The 17,792-nt window shown below is 39.6% G+C and overlaps 1 protein-coding gene across 4 annotated transcripts in view; it reads right to left on the reverse strand.

Annotated features, from left to right (window-relative positions):
• Window positions 1-11,149: 11,149 nt before the first annotated feature.
• Window positions 11,150-17,792, reverse strand: part of frmd6 (FERM domain containing 6) — a 41,520-nt gene continuing 34,877 nt past the window's right edge. For all 4 annotated transcript variants that reach the window (XM_028821206.2, XM_051919959.1, XM_028821205.2 and 1 more), the window contains exons 10-14: window positions 16,827-17,001; window positions 16,261-16,569; window positions 15,348-15,479; window positions 11,916-12,007; window positions 11,150-11,779 (exon numbers count right to left, since the gene is read on the reverse strand). In XM_028821206.2, coding sequence (XP_028677039.1) covers window positions 11,501-11,779; window positions 11,916-12,007; window positions 15,348-15,479; window positions 16,261-16,569; window positions 16,827-17,001 — 987 coding nt within the window. In that variant the 3' untranslated portion in view covers window positions 11,150-11,500. The remainder of the gene's footprint in view (window positions 11,780-11,915; window positions 12,008-15,347; window positions 15,480-16,260; window positions 16,570-16,826; window positions 17,002-17,792) is intronic.

Raw genomic sequence — 17,792 nt, forward strand, 5'->3', positions numbered from 1 at the left:
TAGTAACTACTTGAACCCAATACCTACAGCTGAAGTGAATTTTTGAACCAAGGACTCAGCTAGACTTCAATAGACTGGTGCTGTGTCTGTGGCCAGATCCTACCTTGCACCTTAATCTGGATTAGATGGGTTTCAGAATGCTGTATTAGAGAGACGATTCCCAAGTTCAGATCTGAGGACCCCTGTGGCTGCAGGTCTTCAACCCAATTAACACTTTCTTGTAATTGAACTCCCATTTTAATTAACCAAGTGGTAATTTCCCAGTTCCTGTGTTTTGATGTTATTCCAGATATTACATTAATGGGTTTGCAAGGTTTTGATTGGGATGTAGCAAGTATTTATGTACTGAATGTTACATGGGCATAAGAAAATGTCTTGATTTTGGTTTTTGAGATCGTTGTAATCATCATCAACACAATTTTCATGTTGTTACCCAGGTGTTCCAGTTATTTATGCCAGTATTTACTAATGGACGCAAAAGTGACTCATGACCGGGGCCGGCTCTATGCTGGGGCAAGAGGGGGCAATGCCCCCTTAAACAAACGTCCTGCCCCCTTAAATCAAACTTTTAGAAGTTGAGAAAGAATATGGACAAGATTTACTACAGTAGCTGAAACATCCACTGGAAAAGGCACAAATGAGATGATCGGTTTCACCTCTTGTTCGCGCTTTCCCTCCGTGTTCTGTTTGTGCGCAGGCTCACACAGCACTCGGCAGAGATCCCCCACTCACCCTCCCCCCAGCTAAACATCCAATCACTGTTAGTATGCAAATGACCCGGTGTCAGGTTTCTCAGTAGCAGGGCAGAGCAAAATGAGGCGGGAGGCTTTGAGGAAGCAGCAGATCTCTGTCGTCAAAATCACAGCGACTCGTGAGGTAATTAACAACAACTAAAAAATACATCTATATTTGTACAGTCAATGGGGGACTAGTCCATTGTTCTTCACACCATTTCCCCCCATCAGTCTCTGAAAAGATCCCTGCTCAACATCCTTGACAAGGCCATTTCTGAAATGGAAACTAGATTTTCACACAAGAATATTGACCTGATGAGAGCCATATCTAGTCTTTCACCCAAATCTAGCACATTTCTAGATTCCGCCCTGTTGCACCCTCTGGCTGTGATGGCTGGCACTGTAGCAGATGTTGTAAGTCTGAAAAATGAAGTTCTTGTGGCAAAACAGATGCTGCTCAAAAAATGTTCAAAGGAAACAGACCTGTCCACTGTGTGTAAACTCCTGCAGGAGTACAAGGAAGCCTTTCCTGAGTTGTATAAATTGTATGTAACCGCCCTGGTGATTGGTGTGTCTTCAGCATCGTGTGAGAGTTCCTTCTCCATTTTGTCATGGGTCCTAACCCCCTATCGTCGCACCATGTTACATAAAAGAAAGAGGAATTTGGTGATCTTGGCCCATGAGAAGTCCATAACAAATAACTTGGATATGGATGAATTTGTAAGAGTTTTTGCAAAGGGAAACAGGAGACTGTTGTTGTAGAGTGGATTGAGGAGAAAGGAGAGTGGAGCTGTTCAGTTGCTAACAGAGAGTTCAGTTGCTGGCAAAACAAACAGGCTTAAAACAAGACAAAAAAAGAAGAAAAACGTTCAAATGTTCTGTTCTAAATCTGTTGTGTTCTACAAATTAGTTTGAGAATTGTAGGAAAAGACATGGGGAATTGTTTTTTTTTTTTAATTACTATGCCAACCCTTTTTAGTTTTGTAAATATTGAGAGGCCTTATTTTATTCTTAATTTATTGTGCAAATTTATTTGAAAATTAGGCCATCCAATTAAGATAAATTTTATGTTGTTGGTTGTAAAGATCTGGATGGATATTTTATTTTATTCTTTATTTTATTTTATTTTTTTTATTCTATTTTTCAGTTTTATTTTTCAAGACTTGGTGAAGTTTTTTTTTTTTTTTATAACTTGGCCTACTTATTTTTATTTTTGTTAATATTGGCAATAGTGGGAAGGGTTATTGTTGGGTTCGAATATATTTGATATAGGCCATCCAATTAAGGTAAATGTCATATTTTTAGTTGTTATAATCTGATGAGGAATATTTTATTTTATTTTTTGTTGTTTTATTTTTCAGTTTTCCTCCTGAGGGATTGCCACCTTATCGTGGTCAGGGGGTTTGTGTGCCTCATGACCCTAAGAGCTACACCAGTAGAAGCTTAGCCTTCAGGTGGGACACCCAAGTTGGACAGGTCTTAGGGTAGAGGCCTGACAAAGTGCAATCCAATTACATGACAAAAACAGTTATCCAGAGCACCCCCACCCCTTTCCCGCCTCCATGTGCCCCCTCATATATGCCTGTCTAGAACCGGTCCAGCTTATGACACTAAGGTAAGTGTAGCATTCCAGCATTCAGTATCTTTTGTCTTGGTGTTTGTACTACGCTTGTCGTTAACTGTCATTATTAGGGTACAATTAAATGAGAAAAATCCACAGAAAAATAATTTACACTTGTGGTAAAATACAAATATTTTAAGTTTCTTATAACTGTAAATGTCAACCTACTGCACAATTCTCAATGCACAAGAAGAAGAAAAAGAAGAAGAGCTGCTAGTTAAACAGTGAGATCATGTATAGGGAAAATGAACCAGTGATTGAAAAAGTTTTTGGAATAAAAACATGTAGCAACAGAAGAGGACTGAATTTGAGAATCTGGAATTCTGCTGAAATGGACATTGACGTTTCAGAATTTCAAGCTAGCTAAAGTATACAAACGTACGCTTTCTGCATAAAGCAGTGAAGCAGGGAGCTTGTGCTATATTTCTGAAACGAAAAGGAACTTTAGCATCGCTTGTTAAAAAACATAATCTGTACTAGCATCCCACTCATCTAGACAGCGCAACGTGGCAGATCTTATCCCAGTACCTGCCACTAGAGGGCAGCACAGCATGCAGAGCTCCGCCATATGAGGGGCCCGGACTAGGTTCTGCTCATTTTCTACCTCCATCTACTCGTGCGCAAACGATTATACTGAACATTCTCAGACCCACTTAATCCAATTTAAGGTCACAGGGAAAAATTAGCCTGTTATTATTATTTATGGTTGCTCTTTTTCAATTGTATAAAAATGCCCAAATTAGCGTTAAAAACACTAATTCGGGGTATTCATAAGAAATTTGACGATTTAAGGCGGAAGTGCATGATAAATAAAACTAATTGCGTCATATATTTGAAATACTAAAATGCGTTCTTCAGTTTAAAAGTTTAAAGTCTAAATACTCTTAATTATAATAGAAATGTGTCATTTTTCACGCTCTGATTGAGGTCCATTGAGGACTGGAGCTCTAGTAAAGAATCAAAAGTCAAAACCAACATCATATTTGCAAACACTGACCTTGACATACTCTACAACGGTACAACCACGGGTTTACGTTTGAAATTTGTCATTTTTAACTCTCAGGGAGTTGGTCATGGGGTGCTGGGGTCACCGGTAAAGAAGCAAATATAAAATATTTTGTCATAACCGCGATGAGCAACCTTGCAATAGCAGAAAACGACACCCCACCTGTCAATGTTACCGAGCCCCTTTTTTTTTGAAGTTTTATGAAAAATGAGCGACTTTGACCCCTCGTACCCCATTATGGGGTGAATCCCCTGGGGTCGGATGACGTGGCGTGCAGAACCTCCAAGTCCTTTCGATAATTTTCGCTGAAGACAAGTATTGATTTACTTTTTATCATAAGGATGTAATTTCCTGCCCAAAATATGGTCCTAAAATGGCCGAACAAGTAGGGATTTCTGGGTCTAGAGTGCCAAAAACAGGGGGAAACCCCCAAAGTACGACGTCTAACATAATTACACATTAAGACAAGTCGAATGGTGGATCAGAGATGAAGGCTGGAGTGAAAGGATCAGGAGGAGAGAGCACTGAATCAAAGTTACATGGACAATCCGGGGAGAAGAAAAACTACAAGCGCAATGGGCAACCCCTTTACTTACTGTATGATTACACCAAGGTCAGAGGAGGTGAACCAAAGGCCAAGTACTTGCAGAAGGTAATGGCATCATATAAAAGAGAGGCTGACACAAACACATTCATATGGCAGAAACCTGCTGGATAGAGACGACATTCACACATCGTTAGAAAGATTTAACAAGACCCGAGACTTCCGTCAGTCCAGGGCGTGGATTTTCCATAGCAGACAAAATCGTTTGGAGGAAATGATCAGTGCCAGCAGATAACCATGAGTTTGGCCGGTAAAATGTGATGTGTCCAGGTAGTTATACATTTTTTTGATGAATATTGTCATTTGATGCATTTAGATTAAATCAATTTTATTAATTCCATGGGTGATTTCACATGCATACAGCAACAGAAACATAAAAACAAGGATACGGATTCACAGGGCATGTAATCAATCGATATGTAAATAAATAAATAAATAAATACAATTTCAAAATAAACTTAACGAGTGTTCAGTCAGTTCCCAAGATGTAAAGCATTGCTCCACTGGTGACTAACCATGTAAAATCAGTCGAGTTTCCCTGAAATCGTTTTTGTAAGTAGCTCCCTCTGTACGTTTATTAAAATGCTGCAAAGATGCACTTTTTAAAACAAATACATTCATGTTGTATTACTGCCTTGCGTTTGCGTGCTTTCAAATTCTAATATGCATTCGGGTTTTTGGATGACTCTTAAAATACAAATTCAAACTCGGCATTGTTTCAAAACCAGCGCTGGTTCCTCTCTTTTCCAGGAGATGGACTTCAGGTGCTGATGAAGTCCCATTTTGTGTCGAATTTGCTTTGCACATGGGAACAGCCTTGATCGGATTGATCAGAGTGGAGTTTGATCAAACATTATTTGGAAAATGTACCTCTCCTCCTGATGAATAATCAGACACAGTGTCTTCATCAAATATTTGACCTTTGTCAATATCTCGTTGGTCAGACACAGGTTCAAGGGATATGACATTCCCTGCAACTGACCCAACAAAAAAGAGGGCTATATGGAACCTACCTATGGCACACATTGAGGACAAATATATGCAATGACAATCCTTTACCTGAAATGAAGTGACCACTGCATCCTGCCACTGGTTCTGAGGAGGAGTTTCCCCCTGAAATGCCCTCAGATGGGCATTTTGCTGGAGAGCCAACAGTTCTGCAGGGGTTAGGTCTGGACCGAGTGGACCTCCACCTGTTTTTTGCTTGTCTGCCTTCTTATTAGCTTTAAAATTAATGTTCTTTACATGATATATGATTCTTTATGTCAACAATTCTTTAAATAGTTATATACCAGTATTTACCAGTTTGAAGTATATTCTTGTACTTCACTTTAACCTGTTCCCGTGTTCTCCTTGTGCTCACGTTTGATCTGGAATTATGACATATTAAATAATAATTAATCTGACACATAGGAAATGAGACGCTGCTTTCAGTAAGTACAATGCACAGGCGTTTAATTTGTCGGACACTTTTTGCCAGCCGTCTTTTCTGGTCTGGGCTGCTTTTGCAGTGTTACCCCTTGTGCATATTAAATCTTGAAATTCTTCATATCCTTTGAATAAAAGGTCTTGCTCCGCTTGTGTGAAAAAAAATGCGCCCGTTCTTTTGTCATTTTGTCACAGCCTATCAAAGACTTGCTGATCATGTTTTCTAGACTCAATATATATGGGCTTTTCACTCAGCGTGGGCGCACGCATTCATCTTGGATGATTAGATCCAGCTCCAAGATGAGGCATATGATCTCGGAAGATTTAAGCGATGTACGGAATATACCCCCCAGGTTAGAGATAATGGAAGTAGGAAAATTTGAAAATCCCAAAAAATGATAATAAAGTTCGCATTAGCGCAAACAAACGGAAAATATTACTTGGTGAAATAACGTAACAGCGAAAAGAGATCGAGTAGTGTTTGAGAAGAGAGACAAGGCAGTGAGACAAAAGGACAGCTGCTGTAAAGGCTTTTAAATATTTGAAGGGCCGCGTGAGATGCAGATCACGTGGCACGGCGGCAGCCTCTGATCGAGCAAAGAGGAGGTAAAAAAAACACTGTCATTCTATTACTGTTTAAGAGGGGTTTTGGAGGAGCGAGCATCCTGTCTTCACAACGGCACGTAGCACAGGCATGGGGGGTGGTTTGCAAGCTAAGAGAGCAGGGATCGAAGCCGCCTAGTCTATATATATATATATATATTACATAGTTTACTGTCAAATAATGCAGAGTACGCAACATGTATTTCGCCCTTATTTGGGCTCATCAGGCGTACACACGAATGCTCTCTCTATATATGTGTGTACTACGGAAGCTCTAAACCGCACAGTGAAAAAAAATTTGAGACAACCCTTATCTCGTACGTACAATATATTTTCACGTACGAGATTAAAGTTATCCCATAATTTTTTTTCACTGTGCGGTTCAGAGCTTCCGTAGTATACTAGTCATTAAGCCGTTACAATAACGGGCGCTAGAACAGTAGTGCATAAACATTAGTAGGAACAGTCTATATTAAATGGCAAGGGACTTTGACCTCATTCTTTTTGTTGGTCGTATTTTTCTTTGTCTTTCAGCCTTTCTTTTGTTGATGTTTACTTGCTGAGCTGACCGTTCCTCGTGGGCTGCCGCCATGTATTGTGTGTCTTTAATTTTCTGTGACAGTAATACTGTCTTGTACGTCCGTAATATACCTTTAATTTTCTCTGGCGGTAATACAGGCGTGCGCGTTGGTAATATGCCTTTAATTTTCTCTGACAGTAATACTGGCTCGTATGTGGCTGTAATATGCGTCACTGTATTGTGTACCTTTAAATTCCTCTCGCAGTAATACTGGTTTGTAATTCCGTAAAACGCCTGTAACTTTCTCTGACAGTAATAACGGGCATCGCACCGTGCCCCGCGCATGTGCACTTCACCAGAAGACATACACACACAGACACCTGGACGCACACAGGGATTTTATTAAAGAGGATAAAAGGTTAATGTATGTGTGTGTATATATGTATGTTCCAGCATCACTTCCAAATGGCTGGAGTGATTTTCATGAAACCTGGTACACGTTTCTCATTGGTCGACTAAAATACTGTAGGGTGAAATCAACCCTAACCCACCCCCTTCTGGGTAGGGTGGGTGTGACCTTGTGGTCTTGTATGCATGTTATCATCCAGTTGACACTCACAACGACCACCAGAGGGTGAACTGGAGGTGACTGCCAGCATTCTTTATGTTTGAGCACCAATCAAAGAGAGTTGGCCAGTTCCGAGCATCAACTGGATGATAACATACATACAAGACCGCAAGACAAGCACATTAGTGAGTCTTGATTGTTTGTTAATTTATTTTTAAAGTTTTTTTTTAATTATATTTTTCTCAAACAATTAAAAAAAATACTTTATTTTCCTCCCGGGCAACGATATTTCAGCAAGTACTAAATAAGAGGTGCTGCAGCCCCAAAGGTTCCAGTCCCTGTTAAGTTTGTATGCTTCCCCACATATCTGAGCAGGTTTTTTGCCGCATCTAAAAGATGGTGCAAATGAAGTTAATTGGGGATTGTTAACTGGCCAGCACTCTTAAAAATCCTGGTTCTCTAATGGTTCTTCACTGGATTGTGTGGTTCCTTGACGCTCCATTGCTGGACAGCGTACCATTTAATTCTGGGGAGGTTGTGCTTTGAAAAACTGTATTATGTTGAAAAAAAAAAATCCCAGAAATTTTTAATGTATGGTAGGCTAGCTCACAGGACACTAACTGATTTAGAAACTCTGAACTTAGCCTGTGCGATTGTAGGCGGCAAGAGTCCTTTTAAAATGAAGAACCCGTCATTATTTCTCAAATCTATTACCATCTCGTCATGGTTATTCACTGAATGGAGCCTGTCACAGATCTAAACACAAAGGGTCTTTCTGGAACCTTCATGAGGAGGAGGTCTTTTGGGAACCAAAACTGGTTCCCCTATGGCAGCACCCTGAAGAACCACTCTGACACTTTTAGTTTGAAGAGTGCAGTAGGAGTAAGATTGTGTGCAATGGCCTTCCACCCAGGGCCACAGGCTTCAGCTTCTTCAATCCCTTAATTTACATAAAGAAACAGAAAATGGATCAACATGAGACAAGATGTCACTGGTCCTTGAATTTTTCACGAAAAAGACAACCACACATACACCAGAAGTTGGGCAAATGCACCTTTATTTTTTCTTTCTTTTATAAAGCGGTGCCCCAAAGGCACATCAGACTTCATTGCTTCTGCAGTAACAAGGGTTCACAATGTATGCACCATTAAGACTTGTAATGGCGACTCCTTTCACAGAAAGGGACATTTATAATCCGAGCCGATTTTCCAGCACCACAAACCAAATGATGCTAGGGATGTTTTGTCCGGCTGTGGGTCACTGGGATTTTTGAATGGCTTCACAAACCAAATGTATATTTTTTTAACATTAGCATTAGTTATTTTTTATAACATATTGGGGGGGAGGGGGGTAAATAAGGAATTAAGACAGACCAAGGTTTTTTTTTTTTTCCTTCTTCAAATTCTTGCAGTGGCCAGAGGACCACTTTGGGTCTTTAAAAATAAAAACAATGCACAGAACACATTTCTCTTTTTTGATTTTAAACATCCAGAAAAAAAGTCCAGAATTCTGGAGTAACTATTTTTTTTTTTTTTTTTAATTTACAACCCAAATATGCCCTTCTGTTTGAAGGACCATAGTGACCATTAAAAACAAAAACAAAAAAAGGTTATTTTGACCCAAAGACCAAAATCCATTGGCCAGCGGCTAGCATTATGCTGTGACCAAGACGGCGCTTACTGGAGCCCACTGGATAGGAAAACTGCATTTTGTAACTTGGTTTGAAACAATTCACCATACTGTAGGGAAATGCCACTATTTTGTCTGATGGCAGCGGCTGTCTTTAATGGAATGCCATGCCTTTCACAGAAGGACATTTCAAAATTATTGCGAATGCCTAATTATTTTCAAAATTAACTGATATACTGAGCTGTTGATTTTTTTTTTTTTTAAAGAAACCTCCCTCACTAGAAGAATATAACTACTGTATAAATCAATATTACGACAACCTCTGCTGTTCAGATGTGTTCCTGAACACAAGAATATCCTCCATTGATAAAGGCCCACCATCCTAGAGGTGATCATCTGGAGATTTTAACTTTCTTTCTCAAGTGGGACATTCACAAAATCTCTGCAGAGCATACAGCTTATGTTCTCAGCGTTACGAGAACCTTACTTTTTAAAACTAATCAGCAGGTGTGCCAGCTCGAAGATTTTTCCTTGCTTGAGTCGATTTATTAGCAGAAATTGGTCCTGCTGATCAGAGGACTCTCCACTGCCTTCTTGTCTACCGCACATCAGATGAACCCCCATGTAAGAAGGTCTTGTTTTCTAGTGATAACCTGGATAATCTGCATCAGAGATGAGGTTTAGTTTCGAACACCTAAGGTGGTGGGGTGGGAACGTAGGTAGGAGTGAAGCCTGAAAAAGTACTTAATTCTTGCCAAGACAGACTATCAATCTAACTAATTATTAGCATGATGATCCAGGCGATTGAGAGCTAATTGTTCAGGAAGACAAAAGGAATATCATTTAAAGGCACGGAGAAGAGCAGCTTCATCATTGATCCCTCACAATGGGGAGTTATGCTTACACAGCCCGATCTCCGAATTGTAAATTGTGCAAATTTCTCCTGTCCAGGGCTCCAGTAAAGCAAGTGCCACTCGACCCCACAACTGCCTGGCTAACAACTGACTAATACTGATAGACTGACCCGCTCTGACTCCGACACACTTCATCACAGAAAAAACAACATTTATACAAAAATACAAAGATATGTTCTTAGTTATAGTCATAAAAAAGGAAAACTGTATAAAATTTTTCCAGTTAAAGAAAAGAAAAAAAAAAAAAGTTTAACTTACCAAAATGCAAATACTACAAAGTTTTCCTACCTCCGAGATTTCGGGACAAGAATGAACGAGAAGGGTTATTCCTATTATGGGAGGTCCAATGATTGGGAATATGAGGGGTAAAACATTTGGGATAGTGGCAAAATAATTCTAAAAATCAAAAAAGGCACTTAAGAAGGCCTCGGGGACACTGTGGGAGAAACACAGAGTGGCGTGAGTGTTCTAAGTGAATGAAGGGAGAAAAGTGGGATTTTGGAGCAGATCTTCTACAAAAAAAGATGCATAACACGTTATTAAAGAAGAAAAAAAAGCATGAACATACCAGCAACGATATATTTCAAAAGCCTATCCTGCCAAGGCAGGGAAGAAAAGTTCACTGTGTCCTATAAGGGAATCCCACCAATTACAGTGAAAATGCTCATCTGTATGCATAATTAGCAGCATTTTAGAAATAGGAGGTCCTGCAGGAAGCTGAAAACTCCAGCAGTCCTTTCTATCATGGGGAGCTTGCTTTTTTTTTTTTTTTATTGTATTTGAATGCACAAGGGGGCGATTGTCATTACATGAACACGTGTACAGGGAGCTACAACGTAAAAAAGGCACGGGGTGTTAAGGACTTTTTTTGTTCCATGGGAGTTCACGGAGGGAGAGTGATTGGCACTGTGCATGTCCTGAATAAAGATGTCTCCCCCTCTCTTTCAAAGCCATTAAAAGTGCTTCATGTACAAGGGCATGAGGGGAGAGTCTGGTAACTGGTGGGCACTTAGCAGATGGGAAAGAGAATCAATAAAATAAAAAAAAAAATCAAATAGCGCTTGCTCCGAGTGTCCCAGAAGACCAGGAGAAGTTTCAGCTCGTGAGTGCATCTGTGGGTTTAGTTTGAAACTGCTAAATCTTTGGTTTCATCTTTTAGCGTGTGAACATGATCATGATGTATGTGAGGTTGACAGCCAATTAAGAAGTGTTGAGATATATTTAAAATAAAATAAAAAAGCAACTGGAGCCAATATACAGCTGATTAAGGAGCGACTTCAGAAGACGAGAGGCAGATGGCTTACAGGTGACAGGACCAATGGCTGAATCCATGCATTTCCAATCAATTGCCATCTTCACCCGAATTGTATAAGTGTTGCTAGATGCATCATGAAGCCACATTCATGTATGTGTCCTCTATAGTGAACAGACTGGAAAGCCATCTAGACAGGGTTTGCCAAAAGGAGTGATAATGAGCATTGAATATGGCCTTCATTGTCCTCCTAAAATTATTTTTTTTCCCCCCTGGAAATTGAAACTGCACTGCCAATAATTGACCTAAAAGTGACCTCAGTAGAAAATTACCCACAATGCTTGGTCATATTGGGAATATGGCTTGCTCTGATGAAACTTTGAATGGCTTAATTTCCATTAACCTTCTGCATCTGTTCACACGTTTCTGCCATTTAGGAGACGTCTCGTCCAAAAGAGACTTAGAGCTTAACTGAAAAGAAATCTTGTCTTTCTCCACTCTAGCTCAGAATTCCTAGTGTCCAGTATCCAAGAAGTCAAGCAGTCTATCCAGCCTCCTGACCTCATAGCTCCTGGAAGAGCAGTTTGCCGATAGGAAAACGTCATGGTATCCACAACCAGATCAGACAACAAACTCTGGGACCTCGTCTGTCAGATCCAGAGAGAAGTACTTGCTGGTCCTCTTGATTGGGAAGTTAGTGGCATCCTTGATGCCCACACACTGCTCTGCCAGACTGTGGTAGCCCACATCACTAAGGTCCTGGACACATCCAAATGTGTAGCTCTGTGCAGTTTCTTGGCAGAGTTCAGTCCAGTGAAGACACTCTTTCTGATACAGTCGAATGTCGTCTAGACTCTGGCTGTGCCGGTCTGTTGATGATCGAGGCTTCCGGGATACTGTCTGTTTTTATTATTTAAAAGAAAAAAAATATTATTAAGAATCTTGTCTTCATACAAAAACGGTAAGGATCAGACAAATTACATTTGAAGCTATTATTTGAAATATGACCACATACACACTGAAAAGCAGCATTTACCTGTGGCAGAGAATCAATGCTCTGCCCACGCAGTTTCACAACAGTCTCTGAGGAACTGGATGTGGAAGAACTGACCTCCTTGACAATCAGACCTATACAGAAAAGGACAGGTAGCACAACAAAATACTGAGCCAATGATACAACACTTAAGCATCAGGAGACACTCTACTACATCCATATCTGGAGCAACATTATTTTACTTCCATTTTTAAAATTAGTTTTTATTTCATTACTATTTTCACCTGACATTTAAATTTCCAGCTCAATTGACCATTTTTAAATTAGTTTTTGCTTTGAAAGAATAACTTTTGTTTTCATTTCAGCTTAAAATATATATATCTCAGATGAATGTTAATATAGCATAGAGGTTGTAGACATGTAGAAAATGTTTTTAAACAACTCGGTGAAGTTCTTTTTACTACAACCATCTATACAGAGTTGCCTTCTGCATTGAAGCAGGCTGTTTATGTTGGCAGAAGTGGGCATTATAAACTTTGGATCAAGTACTGGCACCCTGTCCTGGGTTTGTTCCTGCTTTGTGCCCTATGCTAGCTGGGATAGGCTCCATCACCCCCCACAACCCTGTCCAGGAATAAGTGGGTTCGACAATGACTGACTGAATTCATAGTACCTTGTGAAAGCAGGTAATTCAAACAACATGCTAGACATTCAATAACTAGATATTCTTTCTAAGGTGACTATACGGCAAACTTTCTGATGAAATAAAAATTATGTTTGTTGAATAATGTACCTTATTATTTTACCTTCTTTGGTAGGCATGCGTTTTTTCAGCCTATCATGGTCCTCAACCTCTATGTAGACTTATTTATGAAAACAGATTAGGAGTGCTTTGAAATTTGTCCGGCTCTTTCCCATTAATTGAGTTCTACAAACCTGTCACCTTTCATTGCGTACACACTTTGTTTTGTTACTGCTCACATCACACTTGAAGCACTCCCAGAAGGAGCCTTCCCAGTTACTACCAATTCTTTACCGAGTGTCCACGTTCAAAAACCTTTTCTGTCTGGGCAGCTGAAAACGGTCATGTATATAGCCCATAAGCCAATGCTCCGTCTACAGACTTCTGTGGCATGAGCACAACTTACTGTTATGCAATATATCTATTGACACATTGTAATCTTAAATTTTAATGCATTATACAACTTACTTAAAAAGGTTTATTCAAACTACTCGGGCACAGAGTACTCTAGAGTGATGAATGAAATAATAAATTGTATGTTGCTCATGACTTTAACTGCATATGTTTTTAATAGAATATTACAACCAACTATTTTATTTTAAATCACTCAAATGGGATTTAAAATTGATACAGAGTACACAGTACTGGCATCAGAGTCTAAATGTAATTTACAGAAATGATTACTGGTCAGAAACCTATTTTATTTTTGTAACAAATATTTTTCATCTATCCATCCATCCATTTATTCATCATTGAATCTACCTAATTGCCCAGAGCCTAACCTGAGCATGAGGTACAAAGCAGAAATCAAAATTAGTCACAAAAAGTTATTTCTCAAAAAAGACTAAAATGATACCAGAAATTAAGAACACAATTAAAATACTGCACCAGTGATCAAAAACATTTAGCCACCTTCAACAAAAAGGCAATGACAGTGTGTTTGTATAGTTTCAAGAAAGCAGGTTTTCTTGCTATGCAGTCTTCAAAGTACTTACACAGTTTGCATATCAGTGGGAATTAAAAACAGCGTGATTTTCGACTTGATAATGGACCTAATGTATTCTATTCTAAACTGTTGGCTCTGGAGTTCTTAATAGTTCTTAAAAAAGACTAGACTCAGATCTTAGGGCTTTCTTCTTCAAACCAGGACTGCTTTTTGAAAGATTTGGCCACTGAGGGTAGCTTTGCCATTTTTACAAACCAGTTACCTCCAAACGAATAACTGCCAAAACTCTTTGCGATGGGAAAGCATAAATCAATTTAATTGGGTCACTCGATTATGGAATTTTCATGCCAAGTTTTACTAACTCCTTTATTGGATCTTCTGTCACATTTGTTTTTATTTGTTGGTTTAGTAACCTCAGTATTAATAATATAAACCATCTTAACAACATTGTAAAAACCATGCAGTAAAATAATTGGTTTACAGTAGAGCTCTGTCAATGAAATGTACCACAAACAGGTTAGAAAGAAGGCTGACTTAATTCTGTCAGGCAGTAGCCTTTCTCATTTCTCTAAATTTTCCTATTGCCAACAGGATTAGGTTTCTAAAGGTAAACAGCAACAGAACTCTTATTCTCAGAGCTAAAAGCATTTTGAACTCTGTTACTTACAGGGATGCTTCTAAATGCTTAATTCTGAATTATTATGTGCGGCATTAAAGGTAATTATTCATTTTCACGCATGTGCACATAGGGGACAGCTTAAAGGGCACTGGTAATGGTAATAACCCAGCTCCAGAGGTTGGTGCTGTGTAATAATGTCCCTTTTCTTCCTCCCTCTGCAGACCTGAGGATTCACAGCTTTACCACCACCAATGTCACTTCATGTCCAGCCATCTGGACCTGCCTCTTCCTGATGGAAGTCCTCAAAGCTGGAAGATCCGCCATCTTAGTTTAGTTCTGTTATGAACTCACGTCTGTGAAGGCGTTTGTGCAATTTTTGCATGTTTTCCTTTCCTTTAAAAGGCTTATCAGGGTGGTACCCCAAATCTTTATTGTGATCTTCTGTATGTTCTTGCATCATCTTTGTACTAATCTTGAGTATGTGTACTTATGATAACAGTAGTTATCAGCTGTTGTACCTTGGTTTATTTTCTTGTATCTATCTATCTATCTATCTATCTATCTATCTATCTATCTATCTATCTATCTATCTATCTATCTATCTATCTATCTATCTATCTATCTATCTATCTATCTATCTATCAGTATCTTATGTTTTGGTACCATCCTCCTGGCAACACATTTTCCTCTGGGATAATAGTCTACTTAATCTAACCTGAATTAAAAGTTGTGTGTGTCCACACATGCGTGCACCTCAGAGGGAACATTAGTGAACAGTAAGCTACAAGAATTAGGTTTATTAAAAAAATTAAAATAACAGATTGTTGTTTTCATCCATTTTTATTTTTTTCAGTTAGTTTGGTTTAATTTAAATTTTCATTTTTCACTCACTCCTCAGTTTCATTTTTATTTGTTTATCAAAATATCTTTTAGCTGTCTTAGATAATGTTTTTATTTAATAGCCTTGATCCAGAGAGACCATGCTGATCACATCGTTTGGGACTCATTATAAAAGAATGTGCTGGCTCTTTTCCACAATAAGAAAAAGCATTTACCTCATTTTTGACAAAAAAAAGGTACTTTGTCTGAAGTATTAACAAAACTGGCTGCATCTCAGAAGTGGAACATAACATGAATTGAGTAATACAAGGGGCTTGATCCTCTCACCTGAGTAGCCATTGACTTGGTCAGAAGTCAGCATGTCCTCAGTGATATGAATGCACAAATCAGGACTAACTTCCAGGGCAAGTTCATGGAGTACTTCATAATCCTTTGGGTCATCAACCAACATCTCGATCTCTAAAGGCCAGATAAGAGAGTCAAAAAGCTGAATTTTACCTCTTATGTTTTAAGGATAATAATTAGGATGCATTACAGACTATAAGGGGGTGACATTGGTTTTGTAGTTCTCTGACTATTTCTTGGTTTCATGGCTTGACTGGAACCTGCAAGCAGACACCTGAGAAATGAAAGCTCTCAAGAGTGCATTGTATTGCTTTATTACAAAAGAGTAAATGAGATGGTTCAAACGAATGGGAGCCAGACACTCAAAATGTGCAGCTCTAGAATCCCTAACATACACAAGAGTCAAAAGAAGGACTCTATAGATTAGGTCCGAGTGTCGACAAGTAAGCAAATCCTCAAAATTAACTGGCAGCACAGTCAGGAAGGAGGTGTGACTGTGAAATGAAAGGTATTGAGTCTCCATATTAAATGACAACAAGGGGTGAAGGCCTCCCATTTGAAGTCAGTTTAGAGCAACAAGGTAAATTAATTTGCAAAGAAGCAAGAATTGGGAGAGGTTGACTACATTATTAGTTAACAGTTTGGACTGGGAGGTGTGGATGCCACATATTTGAAAGCTCCTCTACCAAAATATAAAATGGGAGAGGGGGACTGGTTGTCTCATGTAACAGAGCAAGGGAGAAGTCGAAAGACACGTAGCCTTATTAATTAGCAGCACAGAGTAAGTGTACTTTCCACTTTGAATTACAGGGAATGCCAGAAGTGAGAACAGTAGATATCTCTGATTTTTTTTAGTATACGGTTTACAAGTTGAAGAAGCAATCATTTGTTTTACCTTCATCATCATCCAGTCGCTCCTTGTCTCCACTCTCAACACCCGAAGTGTGAGAGCTACCATGGCTGGCTGTGGAACTGGAGCAGGTGCGCAGTGGGAGATGTGGGGCTTGGCTAGCCGTGCGAAAGCTATCTGTTTCTATGCCAGAAGTGTGAGAGCTGCTGTGGCTGGTCGTGGAATTACGAGAAAGACGCTTATGGCGGGAGCCACTGCCAGCGCTACTGCCACTCGCCCGGGAGTGCTTCTCCAGGTGCTCCATGTCCAGTTCCAGAGCATCTGTAATATACGACTCACGATACTGCTTCTTCTCTGTCAAAGGAGGATCAGAAGAACAAGTTTAGCAAATACACTAGGAGGCTAGTTTGCTTACATAATAATTATTAATTGACAGTGGATAGGCTTTCATCAGTAAGTAAACTGAAGTAACGGCCATAGAATGACCAAAAAAGCTAGAGAGTCAGATGGCTGGCATGTAGGCAGATCCAGATACAAACATCTTTGCATTGCTGCAAACAGGCTTATCACACAGAAAGACAGCCAAGAATAACAGGCACACTCAGTCTTACCTTCACTCTGCTCCAGCTTGCGCACTTGTCTCAGGACAGGCTGTAAGTTCATAAACAAACGATGACTATTGCTCAGGAGCTGTAAAAGGTGACGAGAACGAAGTGGGCAGCCTGTGTAGTACATGAGCTTACGGGCCGAAGGCAGTCCATCTGGAAGGATTTCAAACTTCTTTCCCTGTATGTGGCAAAGCAAAACAACAGGTACTCAATGCACCAGTAATGCAAGTAAGGAGAGACACAACTCCATGTTGAAATAACAATAGTCAACGAGAAAACATTATAATTGGGAAGTTCCAAAATCTGATTTTGCCACCAAACACTACTCCAAGTCTTTCCAATGACAAACCAAGAATAAAGCAAATTGAAGCTTGGGGTCTGTTGTGGTAACTGGTGCCATAGCCCTCTAAGAAGATGGGGATTGAGTGAGAGTCGTGAACAGGCAAGTGCCCAACCAACCTTCCATTTTCAAACCCACTTAGTACAATTCAAGGCTGTGGTGGGTCAAATTCTTTGTCATATTAGGTTCAAGGCAATCCCAAAACCTAGAAAAAGCACCAGTCCATCACAGGGGACACTCACAAAGCCAAATTATCAACTTAACCTAACATGGACATCTTTGGACAGGGGAGAAAAACCCACATGGGCACAGGAAGATGCCCAGGCCTAGACTTGAACTGAGGTAAGGCAGACTCAAACTGTGAGGTAGCAGAACTAACCACTGTATCATCTTCCCTGGACAAAAGTTGGAAATTCAGAGTAGCTCAAGTTACTGCAATGGGGAAAAATTGGTTTATACCAAGATGCTAATCAGAAAAGCAGATCACAGTTTCAACATGCAGAAGACCAAAGGTGTTCAAACCTGCTGGCAGCAGTATGGGCAATGGTTTATTAATCCGCAGAGTACATATTTGGGATAACAGGTAGAAACAAGTTGCTGATTGGGTTGAGAGAAATATAAACATGGAC

This window comes from Erpetoichthys calabaricus, chromosome 16, assembly GCF_900747795.2.
Source record: "Erpetoichthys calabaricus chromosome 16, fErpCal1.3, whole genome shotgun sequence".
NCBI lineage: Eukaryota > Metazoa > Chordata > Cladistia > Polypteriformes > Polypteridae > Erpetoichthys > Erpetoichthys calabaricus.